At 40.6% G+C, this 16,908-nt stretch overlaps 1 protein-coding gene across 1 annotated transcript; it reads left to right on the top strand.

Moving 5' to 3' along the window:
* The first annotated feature begins 6,403 nt into the window (after nucleotides 1–6,403).
* On the top strand, nucleotides 6,404–8,392 carry Myf5 (myogenic factor 5). The gene is made up of 3 exons (XM_057758197.1): nucleotides 6,404–6,904; nucleotides 7,661–7,736; nucleotides 8,159–8,392. Exons 1-3 carry the CDS (start codon nucleotides 6,404–6,406, stop codon nucleotides 8,347–8,349), a joined length of 768 nt encoding a protein of 255 aa, XP_057614180.1. The 3' UTR covers nucleotides 8,350–8,392.
* The last annotated feature ends 8,516 nt before the right edge of the window (nucleotides 8,393–16,908 follow it).

Genomic DNA, 16,908 nt, shown 5'->3' with positions numbered 1-16,908 from the left:
ATCCAGAAAGCATCTCTATTCTCCTATCTTTCTTTTATCTTTCACTTTTTCTTTTACTATTCTTCATTCATTTTTCTAGAAGAAGTTGAATGAATTCAACCCAAATTATTATATATTTTTTTCTATTCCTTGGTGTTCTATGCTGTTTCCAAGTATAGATCTGAGGTACCCAAGGCTTATGTCTTGATAGCTGGTTTTCTTGAACTAGACTAGCCCCCAACAGACTGGAATATCTTCAAGTGCTCTTTGGCCTGAGTTTATTTTCCAAACAGAAAGATAAAAGAAAAGAACAATCTGTCTCTTGAAGAGGGGTGGGTATCTTTGAAGGGGGGGGGGTGTGCTGCTTCGAGAGATGGAAGGGTTAAATGCTTGGGAGCTAAAGATAACAACACACGTGAAACCTCTTAGCTGGACCAAACAGCAAAGCCCCAGAGACCTGGAAGCCCCAGGAGCTCTACAACATGAAGATTTTACAACGTGTGCCACGTTTGTTTATCCTGTAACCTCAGAGGAAGAAAAAAATGACCACCAAGAAACACAGCAGGACGTAAAGAGAAAGCATGTAGTCTCTACTAAACCATGCCGTCTGTCTAACGCTTGAATTTTCAGTGTGTAACATTCGCATAAATGTTGAGGTTCAGTCTCTCTAACCCAGAAATGTTTTGAGCATGTTTGTCAGCAACAACAACAACAACAACAACAACAACAGTTTGGATTTTGAATCATTTTAGATTTTGGTTACTGCAGTTGGGTATACTTTTGTTTGACTACTTTATTTTCTGAGTATATAGAAACGTCTGGGTTCTTCTAAAATTCTTCAACATTCAGAAAGTTCGGTTGAGGCGACTGACATTGGCACGTAATTCCTTTGAAAGCTTTGAGAGAGAGCAGGTGGCTGTGCTCCATACTACTGGGTCTCTGTGAGGACACTGTAAACCAAATCCAGGCTGCTCCTGTACAACCCGAGCCAACCCTTCTCCCATTTAGTGCCCATACCTTGTTTATGAAACAAAGGGATGGAGGGATCTCCGTGCCCTATGGGCTTGTGAAAATTCACCAAGACAGCACATGCTAAGTGTTGAGTCAAGAAGGCACAGACTGACATCCATACCACCCAACACCGCATTTTCTTACTTTTGCTGGCTTTGGCTAGGGAGAATAATCATCCCGAGCAAAGAGGATGAGCTGTCCTTAGTTTTGTATTAATGTAATCTGACCATAACCAGAGAGAACTGCATTTGTTATTGCTATTTCAGAGGCTTCTTGGAGTGGAAACTTCTCATCTGGTGAGTATAAAGTCAGGATTCAAAAGCAGGGAAATATTAATAGCTGCAAGATTATGCCCTGTACTACTTTGTGTCCAGAAAGAGAAGCCTTGGAAAGGGGGCAAGGACATCTATAATCCGTAGAATTATTTGGATCTCTTAGACAATTGTTTCTGAGCAGCTAGCTAGCAAACTCCAAATTATAGCATAACTTTCAAAAATAAATGCCAAAGCATTTACTTGTCATGGGTAGTATTTACTACCCACCAAATATGGGTAACTATATCTGGGTGGTCTCTGTCTTTACTAAGCATACATATGATATATCTATGAATTTTTTGAAAACCAAAGGATTTGTCCTAAAATGTGCTTCTATGCCAATATTTTCAAAAACTGAATTATTTGTGCAATTGGCATATCATAACTGATCAGGGAAACATATTTACCTTAGAATTACATTATTTACAATAAGATTTCTATCATGAACTATTCTGCAGCAGAATGCGTCTATCAGCTCATGGTCTTTTCTCGCTGATGGATTTTGTTCAGTCTTGGCAGACGAAATCCTGCCTTTCTCAGCTGGGTAACCTGAGAAACGTTTAGAGTGAGGTTGCCTATGGGAGCCTCTTCTTTAAATAGAGAAAATATTTTCCAAAGAGTTCATGTGACCTCCAGAGCTATAGATGATATGCTAGATTTTCCAATGAAATCCTAGGTCTATTTGTGATTAAACTGTTTTTGTTTGATATTAATGATGATAATCTTTAACCGAGGCCAAAGCCAAAATAAACAGGGCTCCTATGAGCAGAAAATTAAGACAGAATAGCTTGGTAAAGATAAGGACTTAGGGATTGAACTTAAATCTCTTTCCAGAGGTTCATATACTGTCATATATCAAATCATCAGTGGCTTTCTGTTATGCTATTACTGAAATAATTCATAGATATCAAATGTCAATAAGCTCTCTCAAGCTAGCTTTCATCATCATACCAGGATCATGGACTTCAAAGTCTGGACACTGGGGAAATTTGCTGATGTCAAATGATGTCCATTTTGTGCCAAACTCTTTCATGAGTCTTTTGTGGGGAGGACGGAAATTTGGGGCTCTTAGCAGCTATTAAGAGGGGCAGGGAAAATCAAGATGCTTCTGGAAGCCACTTAAAAAATTATGAAGATATTGTTCTACCATTCACATTCTCCCTTTGGAAACATCTCCTTTCTTCATTCAGAGATCCCTCCTTTCATATATCCACATATAGGCATAAAAAGTGCTTTTATATACGATTTTAAACATCATGTATCTCATTGTCTGATCATTAGTAAGCAAGGAATAATAGCATGATATTTCCTTGCCCAGAATTCTCCATTCAGTTCCAAAAATGAATGAAATCATTCCAAGATGATCCTTGACATTAGAGAATTCTTTCTGCAAAAACAAGGTGTTTTGCAAGCCTGGTTACAAGTCGTGCTGTGGAATGAAATGTCCCTGACATGTGCCAGGGGGCAGGGCAACAAGGGTAGTGCTGAGGAGACAGGTTACCCTCTCTCCTCCCCTCTCAAGGCTGCTAAATGCCCTGATATAGTCCTTTGATCTCTCCTGGGAGTCTTCGAATTCAAGCAGAGGCCAATGTCTTCCTCAGATGTCTTGTCCACAAATTCTTCTTACAACTCTGGCAGGTACTAGTGTGTTGACATAGGTGTGCCCAGCTCCCAGAGCCGGGTACAACTTAAAATTGTTTAGCAGGTTGGGAAGTCATCTACAACAAGCAAAAACAGAATTCTGCAGGTAGGGGCAGAAGAATGGAGAAAAACTCGTGTGTGTGTGTGTGTGTGTGTGTGTGTGTACACATGTATTTTATATATATGTGTGTGTGTGTGTGTGTTTGTGTCTCCACGTGTTCTTACATGAACCAAATATACATTTCCTACAGTTTCCTCTTTAATTTCTCTGATTTTGTTTTCATTCAAATCCCACACTTCCCCACACGGTCTGTCGTGTAAAAGAAGAGCCAGGCCTTCTGAGTGGGGAGGGAGCCTTTCTCCTCTCTCAGGCGTGGGTTTTCTTCTTTTTTGTACAGACTACCTCAGGGTTTTTGATCTCCCACTGTTTTAGCTGCGGCTATGGCTTGAAAGTTTTTGCCTCATTTTTTATTCTTGTGTTCTGAGATCCTGTTTTCATCACTTGAGTCCCATGGGCCTTCAACCCGGACCCTGTCTCCCCTCGGTAGGACTCATTAAGCAGCCGGGCGCTTGTGTTTTCCCCTGCTTCTTTAGTTCCACTCTGCCTGCTGCACTCTGGTAAATTTGTTTGGAGATCACCTTACCAGAGACAGCCTCTAACCTCTGAGAACTTCTGCTACTGACAGAAGCCCCTGAGTGGCAGCGTCCTCCCAGCCCAGGATCTCAAGGAAAGACTCCAGTGTGTCCGACTTTCTACTTGTATGAGCTGACGAAGCCCCTGAAAACTCAGGGAGAATGATTGTATGAAGCGAAAAAGATTACCTCCTGGGGCTTGGTGCCATTTCTGAGGACAAAGAGACTCCTTCAAATGCCTTGTGGACAAGGGGAAATTACTCAGCCCTGGAGTTAAAGCTTACCTTTTGAAAGAATAAATAAAATAAAGTGACAGAATCCTTTCTGATACTGAGTGAATATGTAAATGTGGTGAAGAGTAGTGAACCAGCCATTCCTGGCAGAGTCAAGGCAGTAGCTGTTAGGTATATCCATAGACTCTGAGAGGGTTGCCTGGAAGGAGCCAGAAGACATGAAGGGCAGACTCCCTGGCTTCCACTTCAACTCTAAGAATTGAGTTGGCATCCCAATCACCATGTTGTTTTAGCTACTTTAAATACAAGGAAAAGGGAGGGAAGGAGGAAGGAAGAAAAGAAGAAAGGGAGGAGAAGAAGGGAGGAGAGGAGACGGAAGAAGGAGAGGAGGAGAGGGAGGAGGAGGAAGACCATGGTTCTGGGTTGTGAAGTTGATGCCCAGAGCCTCTCTTCAACTCTTGCTGTGGATTTGAGGATGAGAATATCTACCTTCCCCAAATGATGTACTCCTGTGTACAGTTATATGCATCCACATAAATGAAGCGGGAGCCTTGCCCTCAGGGGTGTGGCTTTTTAATCTGGTGTTTTCCTAAGACTGCATTTGTTTCAAAGGCATACATTCGTAACAAGGTTCCAGTAAGGTACAGTTGGATTTCTCATTGGCGAGATGATTAAGTAGACCCTGGGTGTGAGACAGGCCCTGGTTTTCATCAGAAGTCTGTCTTCAAGGTGACAGTCCAGGTCAGAGGGAATAGAAACAGACACATCCAGCAAGTACAGTGACTGACACTGGGGCTCTGGATTTCAGGTCCTTCTTTGCAGTGCTTGCCTGCACAGACGGCTACAATTTTTTCAGGTCCCTGTAGATACCAGATCCGTCATTCATGGTTGCTTTAGAAAACTGACTCTGAGTCATCATCATCATCACCATCATCATCATCACCACCATCACCATCATAATCATCATCATCATCATCACCACCATCACCATCATCATCACCATCATCATCATTATCATCACCATCACCACCATGGCTATCATTTTCAGAATAGAAAGTGCCCCTCCACAGAGAGAGAGGGAAAGCAAGAGAGAGAGACACAGAGAGAGAGAGAGTCGCTTTGGAGCCACAGCACTTACTCAATTAGATGACTCTCTGAACTGCGAACAGTCCGTTTTTACAGTAAGGCTACAAATCGAGGTCCAAAGCCCCAGAGAACTTGTGTCCACCCCAAGTAATGGTGTTTCCTGAATATGCACAGCTTCCTTCAAGAGATCTGAAAATGGCTTAACAGTCGAAGAGAGACTGTAAAAACTGAGGAATAGGTTCTATTTTTATTTTTTGAAATGTTAGCTTCCCCCTTTGTCTCGGGCCCACCAAAGTTTCAAAAAGACCTTGTCTGCAAATTGCATTTTTGGAAGGCTTTTGTCACCAGCGTGTGTGAAGTCACTCTGTTAGAGGAGCTGGAAATTTTACACTAGCCCAGGATCTCTGTGGTGGCAGCTGGGATGCATCTGTAACGGTGTTAGCTGGCCTGAAAGCAGAAAATTAGCGAGCCTGAAGCCTGGCTGGCTGTTTAGTCTGTAGAACTGATAGGGCGGAGCAGAAAACTCGGGAGAAAGGAAACTCCACTCCACACTGGGAAGGGGGTTTACTGTGAGAAATTGGACTTCTGCCTTCGCCCAGCCACAGGCGTGGGAATCTCCCGGTGCAGGTACTAGCCTAGGCCGGCCAGAGGAAAAGCAACAAACAGGCAAATGTGTAAGGAAGAAAGTTAGGAGGGACGGGATGCTGAAGGGTCACCTGATCCACCTGATGACATTTTCTTTATAGAGCAGCAGAAAAAAAAAATGACCTCATTCAGACCTGAAAAGGAAGCCCCAGCGAATGTCGCACCCATGAAAGAACGAGCTCATCAGAACTCCTTGAGTCTTTAGCAAACAAATTTTGAAACAGGACACTCGAGGTTCACCCCATGAATGAAAATGTCACTTCAATGTAGCAACTACTACCAGGTAATAAAGAAACGGTAAAGAAAATGGGAACAACCCCCCTACACCCCCCCCCAGGAAAGCGGCAACTCCTCCAGACTCTGGGTTCCGTTTTGGTGTCAGATGGAAATAGGGAGTTTAATGCCTTATTGCGATGCTGCCGCTGATTGTGTTGAAGGGTGATGGATTTCAAGAAGCCTCCCTCCCCTCCTTAAGGGACCCCAAGGTTCGGAATATCCAGAAGGCCACTGAGCAGGTTGGACTGCCATAAAAGCCTGCCTGTCAAAGGGGCCAGTAAACAGCAAATTGTCTCTAGAAGGAAGGCAGAGGTTTGCCCAGACCACCCCTGCAGGGGTTGTGGTGGGATATGCTAATAATGCCCAGCTACGGGGACCAGCCTCCCTTCCCATCCCCCAAGAACATATAAAGAGCCCCAACCTCAGCCAATGACCGACCCTGACCAACAGGCATCTGTCCTTGTTAATTACAGAGAAAGAATCCCAACCCCCGAGCTCCGCCTGGGATTTGCTGGCCTGCAGCAGCCAGGAGTCACGTTTCTCCCTCTCGGCTGAACTCAGGTGTCCCACCTGCCTCTCTGAAGAATGGACATGATGGACGGCTGCCAGTTCTCCCCTTCTGAGTACTTCTACGAAAGCTCTTGTATCCCCTCTCCGGAGGGTGAGTTTGGGGACCAGTTTGAGCCAAGAGTGGCAGCCTTCGGAGCGCACAAAGCTGAGCTGCAGGGCTCAGACGACGATGAGCACGTGCGAGCACCTACGGGCCACCACCAGGCTGGTCACTGCCTCATGTGGGCCTGCAAAGCCTGCAAAAGGAAGTCCACCACAATGGATCGACGCAAGGCCGCCACCATGCGCGAGCGCAGACGCCTGAAGAAGGTCAACCAAGCCTTCGAAACGCTCAAGAGGTGCACCACGACCAACCCCAACCAGAGGCTCCCCAAAGTGGAGATCCTCAGGAACGCCATCCGCTACATCGAGAGCCTCCAGGAGCTGCTGAGGGAGCAGGTGGAGAGCTATTACAGCCTGCCCGGACAGAGTTGCTCGGAGCCCACCAGCCCCACCTCCAACTGCTCTGATGGCATGGTAAGCCACAACTCCGAGACCCATTCTCTCTTACCCTGGTCTGTGTGAAAATCCTCGTATCTCACCTAAACCAGGTACAGTCGGACCGTTGCTTTAAGAGACGCATTCACAGAAAGATGCAAAGAGGAAAAAAAAAACTTGTATAAGATTTTACTGTGATTTTCTAGCTAGTTCTGTATGTATGTACAAGCTAGTAAAAGGTTGTCATGTACCCCAGGTTAATTTAAATGATTAATTAGGCATTATCGCTTTTATTTCCAAAATGTATCACCGTGGACCCTGATATACAGCTACCCCAAGTTTATACCTCTGAAGAATTAGAATCCCTAGCATGGCCCTGATCCTTGCTCCGAGGCCAAGTTTTGGAAGAATATCTTGGTTCATGTTTTTCCGAGGGTATCTTCTCCAGTGTTGCCAGGTTTTATCGTGTTTATGCCCTGGGAAAGTGTTCTCTCCCAGGCAGCGTTAGTACGGCTTTCTTCGACTGCAATCCATTTTGCATGGTTATAAGCCAGTGCACATTGCTGCCGGATCCCATGGTCTTCCCTCTGTTTTCCTCTTCTTCCAGCACGGAGACTGACCTTGGTGCCCCTGCGATTTAGAGACAGCAGCTCCTTCCTAAATCAGTGCTGCTGCGGAGCAAGCGAACTAACTGCAGTCAGTTTACTGAGCTAGGGGCCGTTACAATTTCACCCTTGGTCTGTACGTCTTCTGCCAGAGGCTTGAAAATACATTCTTGTGTGTTTTGTGTTACAGCCTGAATGTAATAGCCCTATCTGGTCCCGAAAGAACAGCAGCTTCGACAGCGTCTACTGTCCTGATGTATCAAACGGTAAGAACTGATAACTTCAGACACATTTAAGGAACATTCAGTCTTACAACTCAGTCTGCCCTTGCAAATAAACAGGGAAAAGGAATGAAAGTGATGACTCTCATGAGGAGGCTTTGACAGAGTAAACACACGTTTTCCAAATTACACTAACAGACAGATAGACAGACACACCACACGCATGCTTGCACGCACACATGAACCCACTCCCCTCTGCTTGAAATATTGCCAGGGGTCTTCTGCCCTCCACACCCCACCCTCAGGAATTGCTAGATATTTGCAGCAAATTTTTACATCGGGCCCTCTGTGATCACCTGACCTACGTTGTCAAAGGTGCTGACCTACAGTTTAAAGGGCAGCGTAAGCAAACCTGTCTGTGTGGGGATAATTTTTTTTCTTAACCACTTTTCTCCTTGTACTGTTAGCCTGTGCAGCAGATAAAAGCTCACTGTCCAGTTTGGATTGTTTGTCCAGCATAGTGGATCGGATCACGTCTGCAGAGAGAAGCGAGTTGTGTCTCCAGGATACAGCTTCTCTCTCTCCAGTTGCTAGCACCAATTCACAGCCGGCAACCCCAGGAAACTCCAGTTCCAGACTTATCTATCATGTATTATGAACTATCACCAAGGAGGAAGGATGCCCCACATGTCCGAAGGGAAGACAAGTTGTGGATAATATGTGCTGTTCAGTTGTAAATATTATCTTGCCACTTTATAAGAAAATGTATTTAACTGAAAGTCACATTTGCAATGATGGCTTCTCCTCTTCCTGCTCTTTCTCTTTGTCTTCATTTATAGCTTCCTTTTGTTTTGATTCATAATTCCAAAACGATTTTTCTGACGGGGGCAATAACTGACAGTTGCTTATAGTAACTCTTAACTTATACGTATATAATGTAAATATTGCTCATCAAAATAACTTTGGAATTTAGATCTCTATTTTTGTCTTCAAAAACATTTTAATAGCTTAGAATCCATTACAGGGAATTAAAAATATATTTAACTTTTGCTTTTCTCTTTAATCTTTTGTTCATATTGTATCTAATGAAAATATAACAATGCTGCCTGATGGTATATATTTCCATCTTTTCTTGTAAGAAATACTTTTTTTCTATGCAAGCAATAAATAGTACATTGCGAATAATTTCAAAATATAAAAATTTTGTGAATTTCACTACAAATAAAATTGTTTACTGAAATAAATACTTTGTTTCTTGACTTTTAAAAATAACATCCTTAGTGGAATTAGAAAATCAAGAACATGACACCTTTAAGTTCGGCTTAAAGATGATCACACAGTTGGCCTTGCAGATAATTAGAAACATAATTTATGAATTTCATTTAGATCTTGTTATGTCACCTATGAAAATGAATTATTTCCATTTTAAACAAATTTAAAATATTTCAAGTTAAAAATTAAAATATTTCCAGAGTGCACACTAAATCTCTCCTGCTGTTCCATACAATGTCCAGTTGTATATGGAAAAAGAATAGTAAACCTTTTCAGGGTGATATCAGTTAGTTAAGCAAAAAGATTGAACAGTAGTGTGTCGTTTTACTATCTACAATACTTTGCCAATCACGAGCTAGGTTTTATTAACTTTTCCTATAACTTGATAAACATACTATTATTATCAATGAAACATTTAAGGCAAGTAGATATTTTTTCTTATTATTAGAAAGCCAGCATAAGAAATCTTCACAACTAGATAGCAAAAGGAAATATATGGTGTTGTCTCTCGTTTTTATAGTATTTTAGAAGTTTCCAAGCACAGCACATATGTGTCTGTGAAATGGACGGGTATCTTTTAGTGCTTCCTTAAGGCTCTTCTGGAAGAAATTGACATGAAAAGTGGATGATCAAGCAGAAAATTAAAATGAGAAAGCCATTGAGACAATTTTTTAAAAGTGTTCCACTGAGAGGGATAAAAAGAACCCACCCCTGAAGTACAGAAGATAGCTGTTGATAGAGGCCAAATATAAGTCCTTCATCCTCCAACTTGTTTTATTTTCCTTTTTTTTTTTGTTTTGGTTTTTCGAGACAGGGTTTCTCTGTGGTTTTGGAGCCTGTCCTGGAACTAGCTCTTGTAGACCAGGCTGGCCTCGAACTCACAGAGATCCGCCTGCCTCTGCCTCCCGAGTGCTGGGATTAAAGGCGTGCGCCACCACCGCCCGGCTATTTTACTTTTTGAGACAAGTTTTTGCTGTGTAGTTATTGCTGGTCTCAAACTCACAGGCTCTCTGTGAGATTGCTGGAATTTTTCTGCCTGTGCCTCTTGAGAGATACAATGTGCACGACTCAAGACAATCTCTGACTTGACTATTAGTGAGAAATTGCTTAAAGTTTAAGACTGTATTAGAGCTCAATTAAGAAAATCAATTAAAAAAAAAAAGACTGCATTTCTAACCAATCCACGTAGACTCTACGGCAGCTTGGCAGTATTCCTGTTCTCAGAAGGCTTTGCCAGATCTCTGTTTGGTTTTATTGTGTGTGTGTCCAGTCATAAGGCTCAAAGGAATATACAAGGAGGAGAAGGTTTGGGACAGAAACCAATTGTGACTATTGTCACGATATTAGCATGATGATACCATAGTATGGATGGCTGATTTTACCCAGAAAAACCTTTGTTTTCCCTGACCTGGGATCATATAAGGATTTTATGTGAAGAAGCCCCAAGAAGCAAGATAAAGGGTCCCATGTAGTTTAACAGAAATTTGACTTATTAACTTGTACTATGCACATTTTCTTTACTTGGTGTTTCTACATAGAATGTGGAAACCCATTGTTCCTAGCAAAATAAGGAAGGACAGACTTACTCAAGTGCTGGCTTTCTTTAAGGTCAGGTTTTAAATGTAACCGTAATTGGTTGCTGAGAAAGAACTAGTCTCTCCAGAGAATAGTAGACCAATTAGTTACCAAACACCAATGGTCATTCTGATAAGCATATACATACAAGTAATATGGACTGAGAAGATTGTATTTATATATTTAGGAATATATGCACTCTTTTTTTTTTAAAGAGGCCATGTATTTGAAAAAGAGCAAGAAAGGAGTATATAGAAAAATTTAGAATGAGGAAAGGGAAGGGAAAATGATATTATTTTATTATAATCTCAAAAAGTATTAGGAATAATATTATTTAAATATTTAATAATTAACATAGTAAAACTTTTAAAAGACAAGGAAGGTGATTTTTGTAACTCCCTACAAAATTTAAATAAAATGCTGTAGAAAATGTCAACTAAGCTTCTCATTCAAATGTAATAACACTGACTCTGCCTACGAAGCTATTTCAGTAACTGTACAAGTGCATTTAATATGTTAATGGGTAATAGAAAGTATTATTATTTATTTAATTAATATAACTATTACTTTATAAAGCTTTCAAAGTATTTAAAATTCTCTCTGTGATCTAGATTCAAAAGGTTAACTAGAGACCAAACTCTCAATGTGAAGTTGTTCAGGGAATCCTATTTCTAACATTATCACATGGAAGGCTGGGGTCTGTTTATCCAGTAGCCTACCACAACACGCTATCTGCACTATTTGGGAATTGGTCTTCTAATGATTCAGACCTAACGAAGTTTCCTTTACTCTGAGGAAGCAACAGCATGGGTGAAGAAGTAGTGTAATTGACAAATGTGGAGCACAGGACTTTGTCATTTGTAGATCTTAGGAAGTGGACGGCTAGTTGGGCTTCCTCTGAGTTTGCATTAGACCACGTCACCTCAGCTAAGGGACTAACACACACTTCTGGTGGTAACAAACAGTATTATTCCTTAAACCAAAAACCTACCAGGGAGGAGTGTCCAAGGAAGGAGCCTCAAGAGCTTCCTTTTTTCTCTTGTCCAGGATGCAAGGTCATGGAGCTACGTATGAAAATTGAATCTATGACACTGTGGAGGTTGATAGCCACTGTATGGAAGTGACTTGCTATACTCAAGCTCATGATCAACTTCAGTTTCGATTCATTTGAGGAATGCAAGAGGGTGATATGGGTGGCTATTTAATACCCATGCATGTAATACCCATGCATGTAATACCCATGCATTTAATACCCACGCATTCCTCTTTAGAACAGCTTTCTTACTGTTATTTAATCTGAGAGTGATATTTCCTTCAAGTCTCCCGTTGGGGTTGTTAGATTTAGAAAGTAATTTAATTATCTGTCTTATTTATGGGAATAATATTAATGTGCAGCTATCTGTTACTCCAGAAAAGTTCTGCTTGAGTAACAAAGTACTTCTGAAAATATTAGCACTGAATGTCCCCCACATTGCCCATAATATATAGAATATCATATTTATTTACTTAAAAAATTGTAGTTATAGGCATTTTAGCTGGCTAGTGATTTACTTTGTAAAAAGATTATAAAAATTGACCACTAAAATTATTATAGTCATAAAATCTTATAAAAGTTATCATCTGAAAAACAGAAATTAAGATAAATCTTAACTATATACCAATTGATACACATCAATATAGATTAAGCATGAAGTAATGAAGAAATGACTAATAATAACTTTTTATCATTGTACAAATAAGAATTTGAAACATAAAGAGTAATAAATTACTGAGAATACATACAAGTTCCAGGAGACTCAGGCAGACATTTTAAGGCTTCTTATGGTGTAACAACAAAAAATCAATATTTCTGCTGTATTTTCTGAACTAGTTACTTTTCTTATTGCTGTAGCAGAAACCACAGAAAAACTGGGTTCAAAGGAACATAAGCAAGGAAGTGTCTATTTTGATTTATACTCCTATGTGGCTGGGTACTCATGGTGGCAAGCAAAGGCTACGGTAGCTGAGCACCTTGCATGTCATGAAACTGAAAATGAGCCGGGATTGAGATGGGATTACAAACCACAAGGCCTGTCTCCAGAAGCACACTTCCTCCAAGGAAGACCCGCCTCTTTAAGATTGCATAGTCTTCCCAAACAGTGCCACTACCCTCCGAAGATCTAGTGTTTAAACAAGCTGGGGTCCATTGGACATTCAAACCACAGTTCTTCCAGTGAAGCAAATTATAAAAACCAGGCAAGGATTAGAGACCAGTAACTTAGCCTCTTTCTTCCAGTGGTGACTGGAAATCTCCATTCCTTACCTTATACCCAGTTCATTCCATGACTTCTGCTTTTATCATGACCAATGATACGTGACAGTCTTAGACTTTATAGACTGCTTATGTCCTGGTCAATGTCACGCTGCTGAGGCAAATAATTTCTCTATCTAAATGTCTCCAGTGATTTTCTAAAAGTCCCATGATAGTCTCAAAGACATCTCCAACTCAACATACTTCAAACCAGGCTCATTATCGAATCTGACTTGTCTCACTGCATGGCTTCTAGAGCTGGGTCATATGCGGTACTCATGAGGTGCACCAAGACCCCTCTCTCTGTTTGTAGATTTGGCTCCTATTCACACAGTGAGCGATGCCATAAGTTATTGTTGTTACACAGATTTACATAATTCCATTGTCTGGATACTCTTATCAATAGTCTCAGAATATTAGACAATCATGTCATCTGCTCTCCTAGCTTTATGAGCATAGCGTAAAGACAAAGCAATTTGACAACAAAGGTTTGGAAATGTTTATTTCAGTCTCTTGTCTATCTCCCTTGAGTTCCCTCTTTCTTGCCAAGTCCTGTTACCTCCGCCCCAGCCATGGCAGGGGTTATTTATTCTCAGCCATCATGATTCCCTTACACCTTCTCTTTGGTCTGAAAACTAAAGCTCTTTCCTGCTTCCCTGTTTAATCCACATTCTCTTAGAGATCTCAGCTCTGGCCTCAGTTCTGGGCTACTCCTTTTCAGATTTTGGCCACACCTCTTTAAGGCAACTTCAGGGACTTCTTCTTCTGGAGGGCATCACATTGACAGCAAACTTAGGTAGGGCCAGAAGTCCTGAGCTCAAGTAATTTTCATGCTTAGCTGTTGTAGTTAGGATTGCAGAAGTGCCCCACTTCACACAACTTAGACATCAATTATATGACTTCTCTGAGCTCCCTCACAGGCTCGAGTCCCCTTGTTCTTTTTTACTCAGTATAAGCATCCAGCTCTTTAGGGTCATTGATCCTTTGGCTGTTCTTGGTGCCCTAGTAAATCCTGCAAGATGACTTGACTCCAGAACTCTCTAGGCGAACTGCCATACTTGACATCTTCCAAATGCTAATCTACAGGGCTTTCTTCATTAGACCATGCATATTTTCAGCCGTCAATTACATATTTCTCTTCTGATGATAAATGCAAGAAGGATAGAACTGACAGCCTTTAGAGGCAGTTTTTATATCCCTGTTTTTTTAAAGGATATTGATTTAGTTATTTGGAACATAAGACAAAAGCTCACTATGTAGACCATACTGGACTCGAAATCATGGAGACTTGAAATATACCTGCCTCCTGAGTACTCGGATTAAAGAACCACTGTGCCTGACTTATCAAGTTTCATATATGATCAACCTGAGCATTTTTTTTATTTTTTCACTTTATGGAATAACATTTTTTTAAACTCAAATTGAACATCCTACAATCAAGAGGAGTTTATGATGAAGGAAATTAGGTACAAAAGCAAAGGAAAAACATTTTTATTAAACACATTCTTTTCACCACACAATATGGTTTACATGCATTGGTATATCCAAAAATAATAATTATCTCTATTCGTAGAGCTATGACGATCACTTAGAACTATCATGGGGTCAGAATTCATTACATTCAACTAAGAATGGAAACTGCTCAAGGCAGTGGGTATTCCCACTTTACTTATTGCCAAGGTAAAACTTAGGATGTATGCAGCCTGATCAATTTGCAAGTGGAGATATTGAAGATTCTACTAGAATGTTATTCAGCATTGAGAGGTCAGTGGAAATGTGAGGCCAGGCCAAGCACTGGAGGCAAATAACTGAGATTTCGTAATGGCATTTCAGTATTTTGATGTGGTGGAGTGGGGAGAGGGTGAACTGGGACGGGGATTTTGTAATAGCCCATGTACGAGGTGATGTTGTCTTTTAACCCTCACAGTGTCTAGTACTAGGTGCTTCTCATTGAAAGTTGTTAAACCACTGAAGTTGTTTCTGCATGATTCTAGACATCTGGAAATAGAGGGTAGGATATACACTCCATCATCTAGATGTCACAGTTACATGACATATCACCATTGAACCTTTAGAAACAGGAAACTGAATGGCTGTTGTTTTGTTTCCCACCCACATGAGTACTTTGAGTTCTGCTTAAGCCAGTCCCCATTACAATCCCTTGCCTTCCTCCTAGAGAATGCTTAATCAGTTTGGCATTGCTGCCAAACACTAGGACTGGAATTGGGGTACAGCAGGAAGATCAAATAGGAGAGCCAGTAAATAAAGAAGAAAGTTAAAAAAAAATGATACGACCCAAGTGTTATTTTAAAGACTATTTATTGTAGTTTGTTGCCTTCCAATTCAACAAGTTTTCATTGGGTTTGCGTCTCAAGCTTATAGGCTTACACCTCTCAGAGTATTACTTTTTTCACATCAAAGTTGACTCTGAAAATATTTCACAGATAATTAAATGTTAACACTTTCCTTCTGTTAAGATGTGTACTCAGTTAAAATGTGATATAAAAACAGAGCACTGAAATCCCACCTGCTACTCACTAAAAGTGAGTATCATCTTCCAAAGTGACTAAAATAATCAGGCTCTAAGAATTCTATACTTAACAAGACCATATTGCTTTAACTAAATACTCATAGTGATATAAGTGTATTTTCGTTTGAGAAAAAACAATCTATAAATAAAACTTAAAAACATGAGAATTTATGATCAAAGGTTAATTCGTAACTTTTTCATGCTCCAGTGGATGGACTCATATGCAGCACTAATTTGACTTAGTGGGTTATTTAAAGGAAGAGAGAGTTTAAAGGAAAAGAGAGGAGAAAGAGAGAAAGGAGAGAAAGAGAGAGAGAGAGAGAGAGAGAGAGAGAGGGAGGGAGGGAGGGAGGAAGGGAGGGAGGGAGGGAGCGAGGGAGAGAGAGAGAACACATGGGGAGCAGATTTGGCAGAAATTGTAGGGGGAGAAATGAGGTTGTTTTGTTACCTATACACATAAAGTTCTTAAAAATAAATATTAACATGATAATTTCTTTAAGTTTATTAAATCACATGTGCAAATGTTAATATGCATGATCTGTTGAGAAATGGAAGTTTAGTTAAACAGATGAATCTGTGTCTGACCATAAAAGAATCATTGCGGAAATGTTGAACATTTCATAAATGAGAACAAGTCTGAAATTTTTTCACCTAATTTTCTATCAGGCACATGAGGGTATAAAATAAATGCTCATTGAATCAATCTCTATTTTCTCATATTAGTGTGTACACATAAGTAGTTCCTCTATTCAAGGAATTTGAATTTCTTTTTATATCTGACGGTAGATCAAAAGCCCATCCTGTGTGAAATGCTGTCGTCTCTTTCAGAAAGACAGGATATAGTGCATCATTGTCTCATGCAAATTTAGAATCTAATCACCATGAAAAAAGCAAGTGTCAACTACAGAGACACCATTTCCCAACCATGGAGTTTGAAATAGTTACATGGAAATAATCTATGAACATGTGAGGGATGAGAAGAATTATCTATAAAGAATTTCAAAGTCTTTCATGCTGTTTGTGTGTGAGAGAAATGTCTTCCATTGATATACTGCCAAGTCAAAGCATCTAAGAATCCTTTTAGGATTACAAATAAATAAGAATCATTTCACCTACCTCTGGGGTGGGATGTGACAGCTGGTTGGAGCAACATTGCATAACTGTGCCAAACAGGATGACTGGCTTAACTCATTAAAAATAGAGCCTCCAATTACAATACCACAAACCCCACTTCTATTGAAAAGCGATATTTCAAATGTTATATTACAATCATCTTAAGCTACAGGCCTAATGTTATTCATGGATAGAACTGGTATTTTTCTATTCAACAAATAATCTAATTAAATTGGAGAAACAGAAATGATAAAATCTTATTACCAATGCCAAAATTAAAAAATATACATATTCTAGCCGGGCGGTGGTGGCACCTGCCTTTAATCCCAGCATTCGGGAGGCAGAGGCAGGTGGATCTCTGTGAGTTCGAGGCCAGCCTGGTCTACAAGAGGTAGTTCCAGGACAGGAACCAAAAGCTACGGAGAAACCCTGTCTCG

Source organism: Chionomys nivalis, chromosome 25, assembly GCF_950005125.1.
Source record: "Chionomys nivalis chromosome 25, mChiNiv1.1, whole genome shotgun sequence".
Lineage (NCBI taxonomy): Eukaryota > Metazoa > Chordata > Mammalia > Rodentia > Cricetidae > Chionomys > Chionomys nivalis.
Note: the sequence above shows the minus strand (reverse complement) of the source record. Positions and strands in the feature narration are given on the sequence as shown.